The sequence below is a fragment of the Eschrichtius robustus genome, chromosome 12 (assembly GCF_028021215.1).
Source record: "Eschrichtius robustus isolate mEscRob2 chromosome 12, mEscRob2.pri, whole genome shotgun sequence".
Taxonomy (NCBI): domain Eukaryota; kingdom Metazoa; phylum Chordata; class Mammalia; order Artiodactyla; family Eschrichtiidae; genus Eschrichtius; species Eschrichtius robustus.
This window is the reverse complement of record NC_090835.1, coordinates 78,109,105-78,133,350: the sequence shown is the minus strand read 5'-3', so window position 1 is coordinate 78,133,350 and position 24,246 is coordinate 78,109,105. Positions and strand designations below refer to the sequence as shown.

At 44.8% G+C, this 24,246-nt stretch overlaps 1 protein-coding gene across 4 annotated transcripts in view; it reads right to left on the bottom strand.

The window, feature by feature from the left end:
* Positions 1 to 24,246, bottom strand: part of RUNX2 (RUNX family transcription factor 2) — a 227,034-nt gene that overhangs the window by 96,654 nt on the left and 106,134 nt on the right. For 2 of the 4 annotated variants that reach the window (XM_068557095.1, XM_068557097.1), the window contains 2 exons: positions 11,549 to 11,614; positions 5,646 to 9,945 (listed from right to left, as the gene is read on the bottom strand). The exons of 1 other annotated variant lie outside the window; for it this stretch is intronic. In XM_068557095.1, coding sequence (XP_068413196.1) covers positions 9,467 to 9,945; positions 11,549 to 11,614 — 545 coding nt within the window. In that variant the 3' untranslated portion in view covers positions 5,646 to 9,466. Of the gene's footprint in view, positions 1 to 5,645; positions 9,946 to 11,548; positions 11,615 to 24,246 lie in introns of those variants that run through there. One more of the 4 variants, XM_068557096.1, reaches the window with a different exon arrangement.

The window sequence follows — 24,246 nt, the reverse complement described above, 5'->3', positions numbered from 1 at the left end:
GCTCCTAACGTCCCTTCCTTCTCTCACTCCAGCAAGCCCCAAGGAGAGACAGTCAGGGAGTACCAGGCACCCCTGCTCTCTGGGAAGCAACTTCTGGGTGGCATGAGCCGGCAGCAGTGTGCAGCCTTGCCCCACAGAGCCCCACAGCGGCTCTGGCAGCTCCCTGGGAAAGAAGAAAGCAGCGTCTTACATGTGTGGCGTATTCTAAAACAAAATAAGAACTGCGAGATTTGATGGACTCTGACAGGGGGAAGAAGGGAGTGAAAAAGATGGAACAAAGATGCCATTTTAAAAGTATTGGCTTGGGTTCAGGATTTCACTATTTTCTATGGCAAGGAGCAAGTAAAAAAATCCCTCCTATTGATGAGTATTTTTTTATAGTCGGTGAAAGCCAAAGGGCTCGGGGCTTCCGACTATTCCCTCCTGGGGCACCTGGGAGCCGGTCCTCTGGATAACTCAGGAAAGAGCTGAATGGACAGCAGGCAGGAGACTCAGAGGCCCCCAGCAAGCAGCATGAAGGAGGCACGGGTGCAGGAGGACAGACTGTGTTTTCAGCTAGGATTCTGTGATCTTCCTGCCAAACGGGGGTTTACAAAGCAAAAACCTCCAGAGAATTCTCATACTTTCTGGCTTATTCTCCTGGTGTTCATCTTAACAGGAATCAGCTGTTTGCCTTCTCACTTCTCCAGCATGTTGCCGAGGAGAATTTAGCATCTGGTCTGGCTATTATTAAAAACAAGAACATCCTGCTCCGTTGGGAGAACAGCACCACTGGCAAGAAAAGGACAGAGATATTTGCATTCAGGATTCCAAAGATGGGTTTCGGTTCAATATCTGCTCTCCCTTCTCCCCACCCCACCTCCCCACCCAGGCTTTCATTTTAAAATTTCCCAATGCATCTGTCATTTGCATCGTGGTCTCCTCTTTCTGAAACAGAGAGATGGAGTGTACTTTTTCCTTTCACTGGGAGGCAGGAATCACTGGAGTTGTTCAAACACTGCCCCGCTCCCGCTGTGTGATAAAGTTGAACTACCAGAGGAAATTTTTTTTTTTTTTTTTTTTACAACTGCGGAAATGAAAAAGTAAACAAGACTGGGGCTGCATCGGTATTCAGGCTCCAGCTTTTTTGTTGTTGTTTTTGTCTTTTGCTTTTTTTAAGCATTGGGCTAGGAGCCTGAAGGAACCGTATAATATGAAAAACCCTGAGAGGTTTTATTAGCCAATAAAAAAAAAAACTGAGTTCCCATTAACCACTTAACTCCTTGCTAAAGTTCCGCCCTTTCTTCCCTCCTGGATCCTTCTCTCCCTCTGATGCCGGTGAAGAACAGAAATTTGGCCCATCGGCCTCTCCCCGCACAATCTGAGTTCCCAGTGTGTCCCAGAAGTTGTGGTGGAGAAGTACATTCAGTAATTATCTCTGCATTTCTCATCTGTAAAACCACTAATAAGATCTTGATAAGGAGTCAGATTTTCTATGCCCCCAAATCCACACCCAGAAAGACTCCCTGAGCACACTGCTAAAAGGAGAAAGGTCATCGTGATTTTCAAGATTTCAATACTAAATGACTGTTAGAGAAAAACAGAATCGGGCTAAGACATTGCTGGAATATGTCATGATTCTCACAAAAGGCTCCTCTCGTTTCAGGGCAGAAGAATAGAGAGAAACTCACAGAGAAACAGAAAGTGAAACTGGCCAGAGTTGTTACACTGTCAGCGATGGATGCAGTTATAAAAAAAATAAATGACCTAATTTAGGAAGGAAAGGATGTCCAAGGAGATTTAAATCATAAAACCGTTGTATTAAGGCTCCCGCGATTACACATGTCATGCGGTTTTGTGTGTTTGCTTTTGCTGTTTTTAAATAAGACATTTGCACATTTACATCAATCCATCATCCGATTGCATTTTGGGAGTTCCTGGTACCCTCAGCTCTCAAAGACCCCCTTCAGCTCTGCCACTGTATCCTGTATCTCCTAACTCCACTGACCCCACTCTATCTTCCTTCCATCCCCGCATCTGGGCTACCTCTGGTACTTTGGGTTCTCCAGTAGAAATGTCCCAAGGCGGAAGGAGTACAGGGCCACATGAGACCTCGTTGCAATTTTGTGTTCTGGTCTCATTTAGTGTTGTGAAGACAAAACTAGTTCTTGAAGGGCTTGTGTGGAAGAACTTTTGCTCATCCCCATCCCTCCCTACTCCTATTTTTTTAGCATTTTGCTAGATGGTCTTGGTTTCTCTATAAGGATGACAGGTTGGGGGGTGGGGGGCAGGGGTGGGATTCTTTCCATCCTATTGGCTGTGGAGTGGCACAGAAAGACCTGGGACAAAAAGACAGCAATCATGACGTGAGCTACCTTTGCAATGCTAAAACATAAAGCAGGTTTTCCAGAAAACCCCACTGAGCAGTCAGACGTCATTGCAACAAGATAATAAGCAAATGAAATTAAAATAAATTTTAGTAAAAGTTCAGTGAGTTTCCAGAAACTTGATCCTTCTGCTTTCCAACTGGTTGAGCATGTCCGTCCAGGACAGCAGGGCCGGTTGAATCACAAAACGCTTGTGAATAAATGCGTTACAAACATGAATAATAACCCTTCTTAGATGTTCATGTCACCGTGCTCCTGACATCTCAGGGAGGCGTCCAGTGTCCCCTGTCCCTTCTAAATAACCTATTTGAAGAAGAGTAATTGCTTGTGGGATGGTGTGCTTTTTTGCAGAACTTGAGGCAAATAAATGCTGTGTCAAGGGGTATCTGTGTGTGTGCTGAGCTTCCTCTTTCCCTGAAGGTTGCTCTGGCACCTCTTCCCATCCCTCCACCCTCCTCCCTCCCCGCCTCCCTCCCTTCAGGTGTGCGTGCACCCATCACACACACACATACATACACACACACACACACACAAACGCCCCTTAGTATACTGCCCTTTACATCTTCAGTGGATCCTTTGCCAAATTTTGATGAATTACTTTTTTAAAAATTTCATTTCCAAGGCCTCCCGACTGAATGCTGTGAAGCCCCAGGGGAGCCACACAGAAGCTGGAGGAGGAGGGAGATGCCCTCGCCTTTGCTCAGAGCTCATAATTTAAATGAGAGCCATCCATGTATTGGTTACTAGCTGGCCTTACTTAAGCATCTTCTGCAGACCCAAGGAGAGAGCCCAGGAAGGAAGAGCAGAGGTGGTGGAGCAGGGATTGGAGTAGCCCGGTGCCCCCAGCACCAGTGAGCAACCAGCTGTCACCCACATGTCCTCTGCACCAACACCCGGACAGCTCAGGCATCCTTCGAAGGATCCTTCCCGAGCCCGTCGGACCCGATTCGAGGAGCAAATGCGTGTGTTTGCCTGGGGTCTCACAGGAGAGCTGCCCCGCGCTCACTGAAACGGAGGAAGTCAGTTGTCCCCAGAAAAACTTAGAGCCTGTAAGATAGCGATCTTATCATACCACCCGCCCCTCCCCTCCCCCCCCCCCCCACCAAAAAAACCCTGTTTCCTAGGACAGGTCTCTAAAATGGCTTTAAGTGATTGGGTCAGAGATTGAAACTGGATTGCCCACTGTTAACCTGATCATCTAGGTAGGGTTGTTTGCTTACATCAGACCAGCCGGTACCTGCATTTGCACCCTGGCTCTTGGCTGGGTCAGTGCAATGAACCACCCGCTTCCAGAGGGGATGAAAAATCAACACGTGCAGATCTGTGGGCCCTGCCCTCCCTGTGAACAAGGGCTTCCTCTACCTCCTCCCTGGCCTTTTCAGACTGTTCTCAAATCCCATAAACATAAACATGTGGCTCTTCAACCGCATCTGTAGATAATAACTTCAGGGGGCTTCCTGTTTACACGGCAATACCCATTTCCCAGCCAAATAAACTCTGCGACAGAGAGCTGAGGTGTTTATGGGGCCAGTCTCGGCCGGGATCGAGTTAACAGGAAACACCCACTCTCCAAGAAATGTCTGATGATTAAATATTTGTGGGGCAGGGGGCACAAAGGGTCAAAAACACTGGAGAAATTGCTTTCTTCTTCCGCCTGTCGTTTCCAGTGAGAAACAGAAGCGGCCATGATAAATACAGCCCAGCCGGCCAGGCCTAGCAAAGCCCCACAGCCGTGCTGTTCGCTGGCTGCAGGGCCCGTGAAGCGGGGAAGATGGAGGAAGTGCAGACTGGAGAGTCAGGGGCCTCTGTCCCAACACATACAGCCCTCAGGGTGCCATCAGGTGGAGGGACGGGGCAGGGGGATGGGCATCCAGCCCCGGGAAGTCCCTCAGTCTCCTATCTGGCCGTCCTGTTTCAATGAGCAACGTATTCTCGCACCAGCTCTGTCCAGAAAGCCTAAGAAGTGGGAGCCTTTAGCCCAGTCATTCTTAATCGGGGCGATTTTGCCCCCCCAGGGAGCACCTGGCAACGTCTGGAGACATTTTTCATTGTCGCGACTGGGCAGACGCTACAGGCATGTAGCAGGTAGAAGCCAGGCACGCTGCTAAACACCCTCTAATGCACAGGACAGTCCTCCCTGCACACACGCCGAAGAATTATCCAGCCTGAAATGTCAGTAGCGCCAAGGTCTAGCCCAGTGCCTTTCCGTAAACCAAGAAACTGAGACCCCGAGGAGGAGAGTGATTTGCTGCTGCGGGATAAAGCTGGAGAGGCCGAGAAGGCCACCATGCCCACCTCCCGTGCAGTGCCTTTTAAAGCCACACAGATGTTTAATTTAAAAGGATAAATAAATATACATCCTCAAAGAGTTGCAAACAAGTTCCCTGGCCTAAGTTCACCCAAGTGCTTTTAGGATGTCTCCCAGGCTTAGAAATGAGCTGTTTCCAAGATCTCTCAGAAAACAGTGCCAAAGGGGTAAGAATGAGCAGATCTAAAAGGCAGCCTCTAACTCCTAGCGTGATGTGGGCCCCCCCGCCAGTGACTGCGCTTGTCGGCACCGAGGTTTCCCCGTCCCTCTCTAGAACTGTGATAAGCCAAGGCATACGGACAGCACGGGGACGGAAAGAAAGCAACCGCTCTACCCCAGGCCCTCGACCTTCTCGCAGGGGAGGGACTTACCAAAAATAAACAGTGGCCCAGAAAAAACGTCTCCAAACTAGAGTTAACCTCACTAGTAGTAGAATTTTTCTGAGGCTAGAGCTCTCCAGGCCAAGGTCCGTTTTCACTCATCCTTGTCTTTGGTTGACTTTCTGTTTAAGAACCCAAAAGAGATGTCAGAAGGAAAACAGACTACCCCCTACGGCTGGGCTGCTTGAGCTCTTGTGACTACAGTCAAGGGTTCACTTGTCGGCCCCGTTCATGTGCCCAGAGATTCGCATCATGGAACCATCGAGGCTGCTGTCTTTCTACCCTGACTCGTGCCCTGGTTGGAATAAGGGGCTTTACCCAAGGATGGGGTGAGCACTCCTTCCTTCAGACAACAGGCTGATAAGGAAGTGAGCACACTGCTAGACTCTTCACCCACCCCTCTCTAGGGGTAGGACAAAACAAGAACCCAGCGCTTACCAAGACGGTTTTCCTCTCACCAGTAACATAGGATCTCTGCTCTCATCCAGCCCTGGCAAGTCCTACGACCAATAAGTGCCCAGGTGTAGGCAGGAGTAGGCGTCAGACTAGAGAAGAAACCGCGGATGAGAAAAGACCCAGTGTACACACATAACAAAACCAAAAAAGCCATTTTATTGAAAATTAAATTCAAACTTCAAATTAATATTACAATCATGAGAAAAATGCCAAATAATTCAATTTACAGTTGCAACATACAATACAAATAGTCCCTTTGAAGTTAAGAGTAAACTCATCCACAATCATGACCTGTGGCACAAAGCAGAATTTGTACAATATGTGCACGGAAAGCAAATCTTGGGCAACAGCGACTGGAAAAAAATAAAAATGAAAAGCTTGTATTTACACAAAATGCTACAAATATTTTTGTTCCACAGAAATCTAAGAATGGTAAAGCATATCCAAAAAAAATGGAATTTTATTCAAAATACCTAAGAAATTACTGTAAGTTATGGTTTTGGCTGATATACTTCAAAGTACTGCATGAAGAAGCAAACAGTTATTTGTAAACATGAAGTAAACAAACATCTAAAAAATTCTCACATAGAAAATATGTTTCAAATGTGTTATCTTTTTAAGAACAACAAATTCAAGGTTTGGAAGAGTCGTCTTTTATTTATTTTATTTATTATGGTTCTTTCGAATGTCATAGGTATAATTATTGTTTTTGCTAATGCTTTGTGTTTCCATGTATTCACCTAGACTCTGAGTCAGTCCCTTTCCTGGGAATGGAGGGAACTCTTTCAGCCAGCACACACATCTCTTCCCCTCTGAATCTGCAATGGACGGGCCCCAATGGTGTACAGTTCTCTGCTCACTTTTAAAAGGCCCTGGTGGGGGTAAGACGGCCTGAAGAGTGAACCACAGCTGATACTGTTGAGCCTTTCAGTTCCAACCTGGATGTCATTTCACAAAAAAAAAAAACAACTAAAGCTTCGGTACCTGTTCTGGAACTCTGACATAGGTTAGAACAGGTTAAAAAAGTGGCTGTATTGGTCACACTGTAAACCATGCCTTTTTAATCTGAAGGAAGTAGAGTGCTGGCTAGTTCATGGTTCCACAGTAGCAGTAAGGCTTTGCTTTGGTCTTGAAATCACAAATCATACACGTGACCCAGTGCAAATTAAGGATTTGGTTAAAAAAAAAAAAAAAAAAAAGAAAAAGAAAAATTTAACCCCCGGGGTTAAAAAAGGGCTGAATTTGATCTAAGAAATGTAAATTACCCCATTGGAATGGTTTGAGTGAGGGGAGAAGGAAGAAGTGCTTGAATTTTTCCCAAGGAAAAAAAAGAAAACTTTTAAAGTGTTTCTGGGTTGCTGCCTGCAGCCACTATACTAACATTTCAACACAAAAGCATCCCTCAAGTCACTTAGTATGTGTACTGTAAACTTAAAAAAGCCCGTTCAACATTAAAAAAAAGAATGTACAGATATAGTACCTTTTTTATTAAATAGGGTACAGCTGGCACTGGCAGTAACATTTTTTGTCAATTAATTAAGATCGAAATGTGTAACCAGACACTGGCTTTTTTAAGTGCTACTGAAACAAACACACATATTTTACACTTACAAATAAATGGACAGTGGCTTGCTTCAAGCTACCACACACAAATAATAAATAGTATCAATTACTACTTCCATCTTCAGTAATAGAAAAGTGGCTTATTTATCTAAGCATACTTGGTATACAACCTTTAGAAGGCAAAGTGTTTTGTTTTGGTTGGGCTTGGTTTTCCCCTCGATCTTTATTAGGAGGAGTCAGGGTGAATTCCCAGGCGAGGAGCACAGGTCCAATGCCCCACGAGCCGTCCCAGGATGCTTGGTGCTCTATGAGGTGGGCTGGACGATGGATGACGGGGGAGCATGGGGCCTCTGGGGCTGGAGGCAAATCTCTATAAGGTTCTGCCTGGGGGCGGGCACAAGCTTTAAATGAAGGGGCCCTGACCTGTGGGGGAGGTGGGTGGGGATCTGCCTGGTAGGGTCGTGAAGTGGTCCTGGCTTGGATCAAGGATCCACACTTGAGAATCTGCCACGTGGCCGCCAGGAGTGGTCAAAGTGCATCCGACAGGAGGGCTTCGGCTCAAATTCATACGCAGTAGTAGACACCAAATTCCACCTAGCTTTGCCTTCCCTTCGCCCCCCCATGGTGAGAAATATGAATATCAGAGGCTGTATTCTGGGTCCCCACTGCCTGTATGTTCTCAGATCAGCTGCCTGCTGGAACCTGCCTGCTCCTTCAGACGACCCTGCTCCCGGAAGACAAGGACTTAACTCTGCTCCTTTAAATGCAAATTCTGTGGGAAGCTGCCAGTGGGCCCCGGGCTAAGGCAGATTTGGGTTCCCCTGACTTACTGTTTGGTAAGGCGTTTTGGGTAACGCTCCCTGGGGCAGTTTTGCTTTCCTGTACCGTGTGTATCACGACTGATCCTTCAGCCACATGTGTGGCTTTAAGCTGACTACGTCTTCACTGGTGATGTCGAGTTTTGCTTTAACTATGAAACCACAGAACATTGTTCTGCAGTTCAAGGATTCACTTGTGCTTGTCTTTTTAATATGACAAGAGTCATCATTATTTCAAAGAAATTAGGAAACCACATCACTCCAGCATTTCATGCCGACAAAGCGCAACGTAAGTGATAAAGGACTAAGGGTTGCTTTTTTTAAATCTCTGATTATTGCTTTTTAAAAGGCAAAGCTGTGTTAGAGGCAATCAAAGATCTGAAAAGAACTAAACATAACATTTCCTTCATACATCACAAAAACAAGCTACATCTAAAATATTTGGAGATGGAAGTATTTTTAAAAATCACATTGTGTCTGGATGAACTGAAATTGCTTAGCAATATTTCAGATATGGCTCTAGCCCACTGAAGAAATTTGTTATTTAATAAAGAGCACTTTTAGAGACCGAAGTCAACATATCAATACACTAAGAAATGTTTCAAGGGTCCAAATGTCATTAAATAATTATAAATATATCTTTAAAGTTATATGACCATTCACGTTAGCAAGTTACCTCAGATTTTACACATATTCATAATTTAAAAAAAAAAAAAGAAGACAAATAACACACAGCCAAACGCAAACACTATCTCTACCATTATGGCTATAATAAGGTATTGCCATTTTCAGTTTTGCATAAAAGAAGAAGGGGTTAGGTGGGAAGGGGGCAGTCCGGGATCGGATTTCTTTTTGGTTAAATGGGAAAAGGAAAAAAAAAAAAGTATAAAAAGGTAAAATAAAGTAATCTATCCTGATCGATACTTTCTGAAGTCACTTTCTTAAAGTAGGAAAAAATTAAAATAAAAAACAACTGAACCAAACAGTTCAAATGAGTACTTGCAGCAAGTGTGAAAGCCAACGTTTGGAACAGTTACTCTGAATGGATGGCACGGGGATGGAAGCGTTCTTTCTGCCCCTCTTCCCTTCGTGGGCACCTGGCCCGGCTGTGTCAGCGGGTCTGCCGAGGGCACTGGTCCACACACAGCGGCACTGCGGGGGGGTGTGGTGTCAAAGCACAGGGGACAAGCGTCTCTGCTCTTCCTCCTGAACTTGGGAGTCCCCCTCTCTGAACTGGCATCTGAACAGGTTACTGAGGATAACAGACCAAATGACCACAGCAACAGAAGTACCTTTTCTCCTTTGTTTGCTCGCAAAGGCACATGTTTAAATAGAGAATGATCTGAAATCTGATTAGGATTGTCTCTCTCGGGCCTCTTGCTTCTCAAGAGCTACCCTCTGAGGGTTGCAAGATCATGACAGAGTGAGTGAATGCCAAAAAAAAAACCTTCTAAAAAATAGGCACTTTGTAGATAGGCTAGTTGATATACATATATATGCACTCTCTATATATGTATATGTCGATACATTTGGGACGTGGCTCCCAGAGACCGCTGGGCCACTGCTGAGGAAGTTTCAATAGGGCCGCCAAACAGATTCATCCATTCTGCCACTAGAATTCAAAACGGTGGGGGAACTGCTGTGGCTTCCGTCGGCGTCAACGCCATCGCTCTGGTTAGGCAGGTTTGGGTTTAAGAGCGTGCTGCCGTTCGAGGTGGTGGTGCACGGCGGTAGCATTCTGGAAGGAGACCGGTCCCCCCCGGGCACCACGGGGAACTGATAGGATCCTGACGAGGTGCCATAGTAGAGATATGGAGTGCTGCTGGTCTGGAAGGGTCCGCTCTGGCTTTGGGAGGAGCCGGGGTAGGGTGGTGGCAGGTAGGTGTGGTAGTGAGTGGTGGCGGACATACCGAGGGACATGCCTGAGGTGACTGGCGGGGTATAAGTAAAGGTGGCTGGATAGTGCATTCGTGGGTTGGAGAAGCGGCTCTCAGTGAGGGATGAAATGCTTGAGAACTGCCTGGGGTCTGAAAAAGGGCCCAGTTCTGAAGCACCTAAAAATTACAACAGAAGATGGGGGGGGGGGGAAACATCTGTAAATAGCAGTTAAAATCATGAAAGAATTTATTTTTTTACAAGAAAAAAAAAAAGAAAACTTTAGCTTTCCCCCAAAGGAACAGCAAGCCACAAACAGACTTTCAAATGCACCAGTCACTACACAGACTTCTGGGGTTTTTCTGTTTGTTTGTTTTTTCACTTTACAGTCTTAGCGGCATTTAGCCTCAAGTTCTTCACCCCCAGAGAATCCCAAAGGGCTTTAAAAACCCAAATGTGTGCTAGGTCGTGTGTGTAAACCAACCCAACACTCTAATCAGACAGATTCACTCACCAGACTGTAAGACTGAATCCTCATTGATTTTTTTTCCCTCTCTTTTTGTTCCTTGTTGTACCTCAGATATTTGAAAGTGACCTTTTTACTAAGTCGGACACATTTCTTTTTCTCAACCCAATATAAAGAAAATTCCAAAGTGAGCCGTTTTGTTATTGGTACTCTTAGCAGGGCCCCTTCGTCAATGAGGGAATGTCAAAAAGATACCCTAGCATGGGCCTATCACTTCAACTCTTAAAATAATGTGAAATCCTGTTTTATTCCTCATCTTGGTAACAGATTTCAAAAAAAATCAAACTAGATTTCAGTGTTTTCTGGAACTATCTTACTTATCTGGGGGTGTATAGGGAGTGTCTGACCCTTAGAAATTCTCCCAAGGGTCATAAACCAGCAGGTTTTGAAAGTGAGTGGGGGGAAGGCTTGGTACCTGGGAATCACTGCATTTCAAGTCTTGATGGGAGAAGTAGGACCTGATTAAGGCCATGTGCCAACAGCAGCTTTGGGGAAAGTCTCGCTGGTAGAGGAGATAAAACAGGAGGGCACCTCACCATCCACCTTCCGGACCCCTGTACCACATCCTACAGAATTAGCTTCAGGCCAGTTTGAACTGGGAACCTGAAGCAAAGACAGTTTTCCTCTAAAATGTAAAGTCCTTTAACTTCTAAAGCTAACAGGATGCCTCCTTAATAGGTATTTCTCGCACTGAACTTATGAAACCACAGTTAGAAACTACTTCATGTGGAAATTAGTTTTCGGAAATGCCAAAAACTTATAGTTGTGATCTTTAAAGACAGGGTTATGAATTTCTAACACTGACAGAATTGTGACAAGCCGTTTTATAATACCAGTGTTCTTAAGATTTTGTTCACACCTAAAATCTTCCAATCCTTTGGATCTCATACATTTGCTTTTCCTACTGCTTTTATCTGTAAGGGAAAGCACTCAGTAATTCTTGAAGGTCTTAGTGAGCAGGTACTTCTTCAGCTTCAATTTTATTTAGCCACGTTCTTGGATACTACAATACTTATTAAACGAATCATCCCAATATTTTTCTTTCAAGGTGCTGATCGAGAGTTGTTCATTTTTGTTAAAATGCACACTGCCTGTGTTCTTTATAAAATGCTCGGGGCAAGTGCCGTGGTGTGCACTGATAGCGAGAAGTGACTACTTCAAAGCAATATATCGTTAACAAGGTGTTTCTCACTCATTGGACAGTCCCAATCAGACAGCCCCACCCAGCCCAGCCCAGCAATTGTGAAAAGTCTCACCTGCCTGGCTCTTCTTACTGAGAGTGGAAGGCCAGAGGCAGAAGTCAGAGGTGGCAGTGTCATCATCTGTAAAACGAGGGGATGAGCTCTAAGTTCCCTTCCGGCTCTAACGTTCTATCACCGTGAATCCCAAGACAGGAGGAGAAGCAACTGCCTTGGTGGGGGGTGGGGAGGGAGGGGGGGAGGCAGAGAAGGTCCCACCCCTCACAGTACCTTCCCAGAATCCACAGGCCCATAAGCAGAGAGTAAAAAGCTGGTGAGCAGCTTCTAAGACCAGAAGCAAACACTTTCAAGATGACAAACCAAAACTAGCACAGTCTGGGCAGTTACTCTCTGCTTTTTATAAATTCTTCCATCCTCCACTGGCCTCTCCCTAACCCCTCCCAAATATGAAATTCTGACAAGCTCAGGTGTGAAAAGGTACAAGAAGTGATTAGGACAGAATCGCCAACGGGGCCAGATGAGATTTGCCATCTCCCTGCCCTGTGCTTCTGTAGTGCCTGACACGATAGAGGTCCTGCACGGAGACCACAGATGTTCTCGGCCAGCCTGATTTTTCACTGCAGGGCATCTAGGTGAACTTGAGTTGGCAGAGTTAAAAGGGTATAGGCAGGCCACCTCTGTACGCTTTAAGTTCAACGCTCGGCCCGTGAGAGAAACCAGAATAATGTGAGCAACTTCAAATGGAAAGATGTCACCCTTAAAGCATCAGCGTTCGCCCCCCACAGGAGCACAGAGCTTACACAGGTAGGCTCATCAATGTAAAAAATGCTTCTCGTGGGTATTTATACTTAAAATATACTGTCGTCATAATTAAAATTCCAGGTGGTTTCCCTGATGTTGATGCAGAAGCCTCATTAAAACCCTTTATGTGGGACCCTGCCAGTAAACTCCAGTGTGGTTTTGAATTTCTCTCTCCACCTCCCACCCCCAACTTCTCGATTTTACCTGATCCACTTGTCTGCTGTTTTTATTGTCCATCACATGCCAGGATCACTCTACCTTTTTGGTTTCTAAATGCCAGCTAATGCGAATTGACATTCATTTTTCAATTAATGAGCTCTGGCTGTGGTTTATAGGAAACAATGCAACACACTTCCGCTGGCTTTACAGAATTTTGACCAATGACATGTCTTGAGGATTAACTCCTTCTGGGCAAAGAGAGCTCATGAGGACTTTAAAGGGATTATATGGTAATTTTTATAAGTTACAAAAAATAAAATTTTCTGGAACTTAGTTATTTCGTGTTACACTGCAATGTGTTCTGTAGGAAGAAATTTTAACAACTTGCTGCAGTATCATGTGAGATCTCTTATATAATAATCAATGATGGGGAGATGGAAGGAATTCTAAACTTAAAAAGAAAGAACTTAAACCCCTTCCTAACCTTCGATTATTTATAATAGTTATTACAGAAGCAAAGGATATAACTAAATTTTCTTTCATTGAATGGGGTTATACCTGTACTTCTAACCTCCGTTCTGTACAAGAACTCAGTTTTTCTTTTAGACCATCTTCTCAGGTTGTTTCGACCTTGTGTCCTAAACTATTCATACCCATGTCACCAGCCACATTACGTCCAGCTACCAACTATCTATAGACCTAGATATTATATCAACTAAAGTAAAGAAAATATAATATCTACTTATTAAAAGGATCAGGATGAAAGCCTGGAGAGTTCTAAAAGTACTCTTACCCCAATCTAGTTTTAGAAATGTAAAGCCAAAGCTCAGTAATGGCCCCAGTGATCTGCCTTGTAGCCTCAGAGCCAGTTTAAAACTCCAGATTACAACCTACCGATTAAATAAAGCCAGCATTGCCAGGAGTTACTTGAAGCCCAAGATAAACGTGGCGCATCTTCCTGATAGGCTTGTTTTTACCCAGCATGGAGACAAGGGTATGCTGTACAGTAAACACGTCCATGATATGGAGTAGAATGCAACACTTGGGTGAATTTTCAGACAAACAAAAAAATGACTTCAACAAACTTTTGCACTTGTGAAGCTTTCAACTATGCCCCCAGATTCCCTAAGGTACCCATTTATCCTCCTCTGCTAGTTTGGGGTACACTCTGGTGAAAAAAAAAAAAATCCAAACCCCTCGTTTACTGTTTAGATGATCCTAATCTAACCCGCTGACAAATAGGGAAGCTCAGTGGAGAAGGGAACCAAAAATGTGCTCTGCAAAAATCACAAAGCTCCGGAGAGGCAGAACCACAGCTAGACAAGACCTCTTCGACCTCTAACCACTCTGCAGTCTTAGTCACCCTTAAGGAATTCGGTGGACACAACCACAGATATATATTTGCTGTCTTACAAGCCTATCTGCCGAAATAAATTTGCCTAGAAATATTTAAGTAGGTTCTTCTGGTGCCCATGTGTTGCCCAATGAGAGCGACTGTCCTTGGGACACTAGTTAAAAACTCTTTCGGGACTTGTTGATCTAATCTGCTGAACAGTGAGCAACTAATTCAGTTGGTCGTGGCATAATGTGAAGGAGACCAAGGTCAAGGGCTTGATTCCCTTAGGACCTGCTGGTTCCCTACAGATGCATTTCATTCCACCACTGCTCACTGCACCCTTAGCCAGTCAGACAGCTGCAGATTTATGTAGTTATCATAACTAGAGCTGCAAGAACCTTGTTCATTGAAACGGCAGCAGCGGCAGTTTTTCACCACCTAGTGTACCTGGGGAAGAATATATTAATAAAATGCCCGTGAAGCTCAAATAAAAATAAAATCGATGTTAAAAGTAAAAATTTCTTGCTCCTCTCCGCCAAAGTCTATGGGGAAAAAGGAAATGGCCTCCCTTTACCCAGCCAGGTCTCTTGGGTCTCCCAAGCAAGTGGCAAGTGTAGGGGAGAGGAGTGAAACCAAGATAAGGGAGACTAAAAGAGAAGCTCTGATCTTTTATTCTTGCAGCCTGCAAGCCTCCACTCAGCGCCTTCCACACTCCGATGGCTAAGGAGAGTTATCTTGGGTCATGCTTGACTCCTAACTAGAGTGAGCTGCGGAGGGCAGTGATAGTCTAATCCTTGTTCGTCTTCCCCTTTGGGGCTTAATAACAATGATACTTGATGTTTCTAGGCCTTTACCAAGTACTTTCACATGCATTTTCTTATTCAGTAGACCGTCAAGACATAATGGTTGGTTGAAAATGGGCCAGGAGAGCTCTCAAAAGAATGGAAATAGGAGTTTGAAAAGAATAGCAGACTGGGGTACTTGCCATTCTGGGCTGTCAGCTAGGAAACATCGTACCCATGTATCACCCCCTCTCAGCGGTGGAATTTACACACCCCAGCCAAGGAGGGCAGGTCGGGGCGGAGAAAAGGACAAGGGGCCTTGAATCCAGGTGGAACACAGATGGGCAAATGCAGAGTGCTCTGCCCTTTTTTAATGCAAGGGCAAAAATATACAGAATGAAAAGCCATCATACTTCTCGGCAATGAGGCGTTAACTTCAAAGCTTCATCGAGGCCTTTTAAATGGTAGGAGTTGTTGCCACACCAAATCTCAAATAACGTCCGGGTACTTTTTATTAACCCCCTCGCAGCATCCTTTCTATTGGAACATATAATACACGAGATCTCCACAGAGCCGCTCTCCTCTAACAATCTTCTTCCCCTTCTACATTTTGGCTGCCACCTTCCCAACTGCTCTATTATATAATTTCCTATTTCACTCCTGTTCGAAATAGCATTTATTTTCCATGTCACTCTTTCGGGCCCTCAGCCACTACTTTACTGAATTATTAGCTGTTTCGTAGCCTGTGCTCTCCAACTACAAAGTAAGCTTTGGATGGTAAGGATGATTTATTTTCCTTTCATATCCCTCAGAACCGTCTACATTATAAGAGCTTAAATTTTTTTAAATATAAGTGTATGAATGGATGGATAAATCAACAAATAAGTAAATTAGCTGGGGGATCAGGAACTCTGCACAACAGCTGGTACATTTTTGACGCATCAAGAAAACAGATATTATAATAAACATTAAGCAATGCTGACATCCAACCTAAAATGTAACTCAAATATGATTCCATACCTATAAAACCTCGTAAAACTCTCTTTAAAGGGTGTTCAAAGCTCTCCCAAGCACTGTTACATCAGTTGACCTCACGTTTCAGACAGGGGCCCGCAAATGGCAGTTGCCACTAGTGAAAGGATTCCTCTGTTTTGCCACCGTGCTGTTCCCAATATCCTGAGAGCCCGTATCTGTGTGTAAGTCTACACTGGGGAGCCACGGGGAGAAGAGAGGAAGGAGAAAGAGGGCCAGGCCAGAAATGTACAGCCTGCGGGAAGGCGAGTCAGCAAGCTCCTCTCCCTCTGGACCCCAAGGTAACTGCTGCCACTAAGGTCACGGGGTTGATTTGCAGCGGGTTGGAAAGCTTGCTTCCTGTCTGAATTTCTAGATAGTACATAGAGCCAGTAAGTCAGCATCATCCAGAATTGCGGATGACCTTTATAGATGAAGAGATGGCAGCCTGGAGGCACGTGGATCTGCGTGACATCCCGAGATGAAAACGTGGTCCTCCTGTCTCAGGCCCGAGTGTGCTACTCCCTGTCTGCATCCCTGACAGTGCGTGCCGGCGGGGAAACGGAGAGCTTCGGCCTTGAGCTTCCTTAGATCTGCGTTCTACGAAAACACACACAGAAGGGGAAAATCTTCCACCTTTTCAGGCTACACAGGGGCAGAGCCTTGAAACCAGAGGGTGTCATCCCGACCCAGCACAGGTCACAGCCACCCTTCACCAGGCGTGACTGAGCAGCTCTGCAAAGGGGGCGCGGAAAATAAGGGTGAGGCTCTTGGCATAGTCAGAGCCCTCTGTTCTACTCTTCCACGGTCACGTCCCACTACTGCTGGGTATGAACCTTCCTCTTTGTGGCGGGACAGGTACTCAGGACCCTCACTACAGCTTTGCTCATCCCCAGACTCACGGCCACCTCTCTTTTCTCTGCCAGACCCGGGTACGTAAGCACTGCCTTCAAAGCTCACCACTACACAAGGACTTCCCAGGTATACAAATCCCTATCACCTTTTCTTTACCCTATACATCTGGAACGTTTACAGATGTAAGTTTTACCACGCCATGCATTTTAAAGTATCATCCCTGGTTTTAGAGAAGCATTTTCATTTTCCAGCTAAAGGGAAAGCAAATGAAGAAGAAGAACCATGTACCCTTCTTTGAGATCCTACCTAGTAGGGGCTTCCCTGGCGGTCCAGTGGTTAAGACTCCTCGCTTTTACCGCAGGGGGCGCGGGTTTGATCCCTGGTCGGGGAACTAAGAACCCCACACGCTGTGCAGCCAAAAAAAAAAAAGCACCACCCCTACCTAGTTCACAGTATGGTACCGAAAAAAGACGAGTACTTCCAAAACATCTACTAAACGAATCAGTTACTAGCATAGACCCAAGGAAGCAACATGACAGAAGCAGAAATGCTATGTAAACATTACCTAAAAATCAACTTTCGACTCTACGCAGAACATTACTTTGCATTTTCCACATTTAGGTTTGGAGAGATTTTTACATCAGTTTTCTTACTTTCCCTGAATTTGTCCCCTCACACTAAAATGATCAAGTATCAATCACTAAATTAGTTTTACTTTTAATTTCATTAGATAATAGGTGGAAAAATATACCCCACGTGGGAGAAATGTAATGGATCACATTGATGGAGAAGAAAACAGCAAAATGAGAATTTGAAATCGATTTTTTGAAGATAATGAGAGGTCAGACTACCAAGCTCCATAGTTTTGCAAAAGAGAGGAAAAGTGCCTCGACTATCCAGTATAAATATTTATTTTCCGTGTTGTAATGAATTGTACTTTTCCACTGCACACTCACAAATTCTGAAAGACCAGCTGATCCCCAAGGCTAAGAAAGTATGCTATGCTGAAGGAAAGAGAGAGAAAAAGGAAGAATAAAAATAAAGCAAAAAACGCACAACCTGGCAATTTTCAGAAACTTCAACCATCCCTTAAACCCACCCAAATTTTGAGGATATGGTTGGAATAATACATTTCCTCTTGGTGAGAAGGAGGGAGGCCATAGATGTGCAGTGCGTGTGTGTGTGTGTGTGTGTGTGTGTGTGTGTTCGTGTGTGCATGGGGAGGGAGGGTAAGAGAGAAGGAAGAAACCAAAGGGTGAAGGGGGGAGAGAAACGGAGGAAAAACGAGAGAGATCTTCTTGCTGGGCCTTGATTAAGAACTTTTTAAAGGCTAGGAAGGGTGGATAGTCTTTGAAAACAGATCCGCCACAGGAAGGAGGCCAGCACCCAGGACACCGTGTCTTTCAGAAGGGGCCACCCACAGAGCCGCGGTGGTCATATGACTGCTCTGTCACATCCTGAAGCCATTTCCAGCCCATGCACACGTCTGTGCTCCCATTTAGAGAGGATGGGATATATTGGGAACACACATATGGAAACACTTTCAGAGAATCAGTTTCCATGAAATTCATAATGAGCCAAGTGGCTTCAGATGTGGTTGCGTTCCTCCGATTAGCCAGAAAAAAAAAAGAAGGAAGAAAAGGAGGAAAAAGGGACAAATCCACCCTTTCAGACCTTATTTCAGTTTCAGAGAAATTAAAAACCACTAATGACTTATGGCTACCAAAACATAGAGCCACAATTAAGCAGGAGGAACTAGGAAAAAGAGGGACAGAGGTTTAGAAGCAATAGCCTTTCCCTCCTAAAAATAACAGCTTCAATATCAGTAATCTTGTCTTAAATCAGGGGGAGGCTTTCCTGTGACGGTATCTGCCTAGGGTGGCATAATTAATTTTCTGACATCCTGGCAACATGCAGTGCGCATGCGCACTGTGGGGTGGGACCACGCGGACAGAGGCAGAGGCTAGAAGACCGGCTTTTATTCGATAACATATGTGGCCAATTAAGATTATTTTAAAAATTGCAACTAAATGATAAATTGTTCCTAAGTAAATCTTTCTAAAAAGCCTGAATGCAGAAGGGACAGCCTGGTATTTTCCTGTGGCCTGTGCTAATGGTAACTCAGACTATATTAAAAGCAGAAATTTATGAACTGGTTGAGATGTTATATATTAGACAATCAAGCTTAGCTGATAGGAAGGCATGAAATACAAGAAGGGAACAACTGGGGGAGGGACTTTAAAAAGGGACATTGAACTGATATTAGTAAGTTAAGACGTTATTTTTATATTAAAACCAAAGCAGATATACTACGGAGGAAAATTCACATTTATTTTAAGGTATAACAGGAGACAAGAAAATGCTCTCCAGGCAAGAGTTGGGGTTGTTTTGGGTTACGTCAGCAGATCGGGGGGCGCAGAGTGGGGAAGGAGCCGAGTTCCCTCTGCCCTTTGGGGTGCTTCAGTGGGAAAGTCTTTCAAGCTTGGTACGTTGTTTAGGAATGCCCTGAGGATGGGCTGGGAACCATCACTGGCTGGTGCTTAACAGACCAGTCTTTGCTCCAAGCATAGGAATCCTCCAAGTGATTTTGTAGTCACAGCATCCCATGGTGTCACAGGTTTTACTAAGGGGAAAGAGATTCGAAGGTTCCCACCTGCAGAGGATCTGTACTCCATGGGAGATGTCTACTCACATTACGGTGAGTCTACTCACATTAAATCCTCACCCCAGCCCTGGGAGTGAGACAGTATCACTGACCCCACATTATGGATGACAAACTGAAGCCCAAAGAAGCAAAGTGATTTCCTCAAGGTTACAGACCAGTAAATGGTGGCCTGGGACCTGGCCCCAGACCTAGGGGGCTCAGCTGCCACAGTCCCCTCCAGGGTTCAGGGATTCTGTGTCACTTTCATGCGAGTTCTAACATACTGGTGGCCATGCCTACCTGGAGGGCAATGATGGAAAGGGTTCTGATCAATTGTCAGTGACAGGCCTGGGGATGGAGGTGGGGATGGGATGTGGAACTGGTGGCGGGGCGGGTGGGGCTGATCCCTGCCACCTATTTTCCGTGCTCGACTCAGCTCCAGAATTCTCATATGGTCCTTACCGTTGATGTTCTGAGTGATCGTAAGCAAGTCACGTTTTATTATTCCCCAGGTTCCCTCATTGGGTAAGACTCTTGTAAGTGAGAACGGGCAAAAGTACACAGCAAATAGTAAACATCTCCATCTCAAAAGGGTATTCCTTCATACGGTATTATTTGAATTAGTAGAGCCAGAGATGAAGGAAAATTTAAAAATTGGGTCCAAGCTAGGAAAGACGTGAGTTGAGAATTAGAATCCTGAAACTCCTGATTCACTCCACACACCCAGCTCCAGGCCCAACCAAACTCTTCTGTTAAAAAAAAAAAAAGCCTCTTGCAGTGGGAAAAGGAGGCTAGGAGAGCAAATAATCACCATAGCAACCACATTCCACCATCCCCTAAATGCGCAGACTGTTTTCAGATCCAGCTCGATTCTCCCCTTCCTAAAGTAGGTACAGATAGACTAAATCCAGCACCAATGCAGTTTCAGACTCTCCCTGTGACTGACTCTAGCGCTGACCCAGGAAGGCTCCAGGCAGCGGCTGCCTTGGAGGTAGCATCGCTCAAAATGTGACAAGCTCGGGGCACCGTTTTTTTCAAATAAAATTCCCTTCCAAGGGCTTAGCGCCCTGGTGTGGTCCCACAGCCCTGAAGCCATCCTGAACCTTAACGCCTGTGTCTCAAACCACCCAATGTCCCAAGACCCAGAATGTGAACCAGATGACCAAAGTGCTCTGGTTCAGGCTCGAAGTCAGCTCCACAAGGTACAGCTCTCCCAGGCCTGATATGACCCACGTTAATCTGGGATCAAAGCCGCAGGCTTCAGCCTCAAGCTGTGTCCTGCCGGGACCTGTCCTTACCCGTGCCCTCTTTCCCTCTCCAATCAGATGCATCCACTTACCGGCTCCCTCTGCCCATGCCCTGGGATGGGTTCCTGTCCCAGGGAGACCATGTAAGAGGCTTCCTGGTTGTGCCTTAGAACCAAGGTCCACTTGTGTGTGTGTTGTATCTGCTGCCCAGATGGCTTAGCAATCCTTGTCTCATCCAACTTGCTGGTTCCTCAAGCTTTCCTACCCGTTCCGTGACTTCATGTCACGCTTTTTACTCGGGTTTGTGTGTATGTTTCTAGATCTCTCTATTAGGCACACAGCAAACATTTTCTGGAGTGACAATCCTGTCCCAACTTACCTTTCCAGTCTCGTTTCTCACTCTCCTTCTTCGGGAGCTCTACAGTCCATTCAGACTGGACCCCTGTCCGTGTTCTGTCCTGTCCACCTTCCATTTTCCCTCCTTCAGGCGCCGGTTTTACGTTATTCCCCTCAGCCCTCAGTGTCCCCACCTCCACTCTATCTCAATCCCTTGAAATTCTAAGCATCCTGTAAAATCTACCTCACAATCCCCCTCCGCTTCCAAGAGTCTTCTCATGTTCTTGCTTTAGCCCAGAGCGACCCCTCCTTCCTCTGCACCTTGTTCTTCACTTATATTTCTCTTCTAGGCAGGCATGCACATGCAGAGGACCTACAATCGCCTCACCACTTCTACCAGCCTGTAAATTCCTTGAGAACGACAACTCTGTCCTATATATCTTCAAACGCACCGTAGCTCCTCTCAGAGTGACATTCGGAAAGTTTTTAAACGTGTGTGAGAGGAAAAAGAGATGGCGATGCCAGGTTTGACCTAAAGCCTTGTCTCTAACTGCATTTTGCCTGTGCCTTCTGATTTCTGCCTGTCTATCTATCTGCAGCCAACGGCTTTTCCTGACCTACTACACCTGTGGTTTACTTGCACCGAAAGGGCTCAGGTTAGTTCCAGACCCACGGCACTGCTCTGCCCACCGGTTTTGGGGTGCATCTCTCGTTCTAACCTGTCCCCTGGGTTTGCTCCCTTACACTAAGAGCAAAAATTTGTTCTGGCTTTTTCAGTCCCAAGCAAACTCTCCTGTCCCACGTCAACACTGACTCTCAACACTGACTCTCAAAAATAATAGTTCAATTAAAAAATCATGTCGCAAATGTGTACATTGCTTTTTAGGTTGTCACTGTTTTTACATACATCTGGTTTTACCTTCACAAAAAGCCCAACTGACGTGGAAGCTGAGTCAAGGAAAGAAGGCACCAACTCAAGGACGCAGCCTATTAGTGGCAGAGCCAGGATGGAATTATTGGGTTTCCTAATTTGTCCCTTTTCCCCACTCAACTTGTCCCTTCAGCGTCTACTACTTTTCATCCTAAGAGAAGTCCTGACAGGGAGAAAGATGGTATTTCTTTAACAACAGGGATCATCTCGATTGATTTTTTTTTTTTTTTTAAGTGATGACCGGCATGCCTTCTCACATTGAAGGTTTATATCCAATAATATCAGAAACCAAACTACTACCTTTCATTTAACTGAAAAACTGACCCACTTTGAAAAGAATTTCTTTTTCTTTGTTGCTAGGATTCAGCCTAAAACCATGTACAAGTCTTCATACTGTCCTGAGACAATGCTCCTTATGTAACTTCCGAATCCAAACAGTGTTGCAGTAACTCGTTCCTCTGACAATCTGAGTTTTTCCACTCAGGCCCTGCACACGGAATTAACTCAAAACTTCTGCAAGAAAAACGTCCCTTTTAGAGTTTGATTTGGCATCCATTTCAAAGAGCTGTTTGTATATTTTAGAATATGGAGAATTTTCCTTTGATTGAAACCTCTCTTTTCACAATGGACAAGAGATGATTTCTCTTCTGAGTGATTTAAACAAAAACAAACACATCTTAGTTACATAGAACCTTGTTCTCAAAGTGGGTTTTTTGACACAAATCAAACCCTACAGATTGTAAAGCATTTGGCAAAAGCCTTCAAACAGCCAAAGCCAAATAGTGAAATTTTCCTTGTTGTAGGAGATAAACAAATACTAAGGCAAATCGGAAAAAAAAAAAGAAAAAGAGGACCTCCTTTCACTTTCTACTCTGCTCGATAACGTTGCCCTCTCAACACACACACCCACCCCTGCAGAGGGGTTTCATCCTCAATGTTTATTCCTGGTGCTATAGTAATAAACCTGCCGCAAATGGACAATTTCAACATCTGTTTGTGGCTGCTCCCAGACTCCCTGTACTCCTTTAGGACATGAAGACGGCTGTCGCCAAAGTGTAAACAGACACACCTAATTATGTATTAAGGTGTCTGAGAGGAGCTACTTGTTTCGATGACCCAAAAAAAAAAAAAGAGGGCCCTGGTCAGCTCCATATCCTTGAGAGAAACACACAAAAACACAACAAATAGTCCAACAGTAGCTCCTCCAACAGTGGAAGTTCTCTGCCTGCCCAAAACCTGAGCCCTATTTTTCCCTAGCCTGGGAATACCGTCCACTGAGTGCACTCTAGATGTGGCCCAAAACAGCTGATGACCGGCCAGGAGAGATGGTGCTGTCACAGATGTGGAGCAGAGTCTACTCGGTCTATTCATAAGGATTTAATTCGAGGGTGAAAAGAGGAAAGGGGCAAAGGAGATAATTCAGGGATAGCTTCTTTTTTTCCTTCAGATCACAATGGCTGTGTGCAGCAATAGCAAAAAAATGTCAGTGGTCTATTAGATATGTAGCAGGAGAATAGGATTCTAGAGCCTTGGGCTAGCAGTCGGGGTGGGGGAGGGTTCTGGTCACAGCAGTGTCCCTAATGGGAAGGGTGATCATGGTGGAGCCCCCTCCCCCCACCATTCTTCGTCAGTAAAATGATGGAACTTGACTCAATCATCTTTATGGGTTTCCAACTCTAAAATTCTAATTCAGCTACATATTACAAAACCTTGAGGATTCCAAAAGTACCTTTAAAATTCTATTAGAAGTGCTGTTCCTCTAAACAAAGGTGCCCATTCATTAAAAAACAGTATTACAGTCTTTTTTAAAATGAAGTATATAAATCCACTGTGCCAAAAATACCAGGTTTCCCTCGATATACAAAATGCCGATTAGAAAACTAAGTTCTTCCACAAAATAAAAAAAGTATAATTGTTAACAACAGTTTGCAAGGAGGCCAAAGGAAAATGGGAACACTATTAGCTTTTCAAGAAAGTTTTTCGTCATTAAATTTAGCAGTAAAGGGGGTTAAAATTTGCTTTAGGCTCACACATTCAGTGAGAGATACGATGTGAGCTATTTCTCTTTCTTCTTTGTTCTAGACTTTTCCAGCAAATTGTTTTGATCTGACCTATCTGAAATTAAAATAAATATTTATATCCACCTTTCCAACTCTTGCAGGATAGGATATATTGTTATGCATGATTTAAGTAGCTTAAGTTTCCTTGCCCCACACATAAAAATATATACGTTCAGGTTGTAAGATTTCATTAATATGTACACTTTTCATCTCAGAATAAAATTCAGGTTTACAAAAATCAGAAGGTGGATTAATTCCACTGTTGTTTCTGGTAGGAATCTGGTGAATTTTACTTTATTTTGGGTTCTCTGACCTGTAAGCATGAACATTGGCTACTTAGGAAGGATTACTGGTGTTATGTCCCCCAAAGATAGCCTGAAAAGACCAATGCGATAAAAATCCCTCTTAGGATGACACCCAACAGGTTTTGTAGCAAAATCTGGCTCTGATGTGGAGACCCCATGACAACGCATGGTGGGGAAAGCACACTTGGAGCCCAAAGATGTGGGGTTGAGTCTTTCCCTCCCCCCTCTCCCCATGTGACCTAGAGGTCAAGTCTCTGAATGTCCCCGAGCCCAAACTCCTACTGGCAA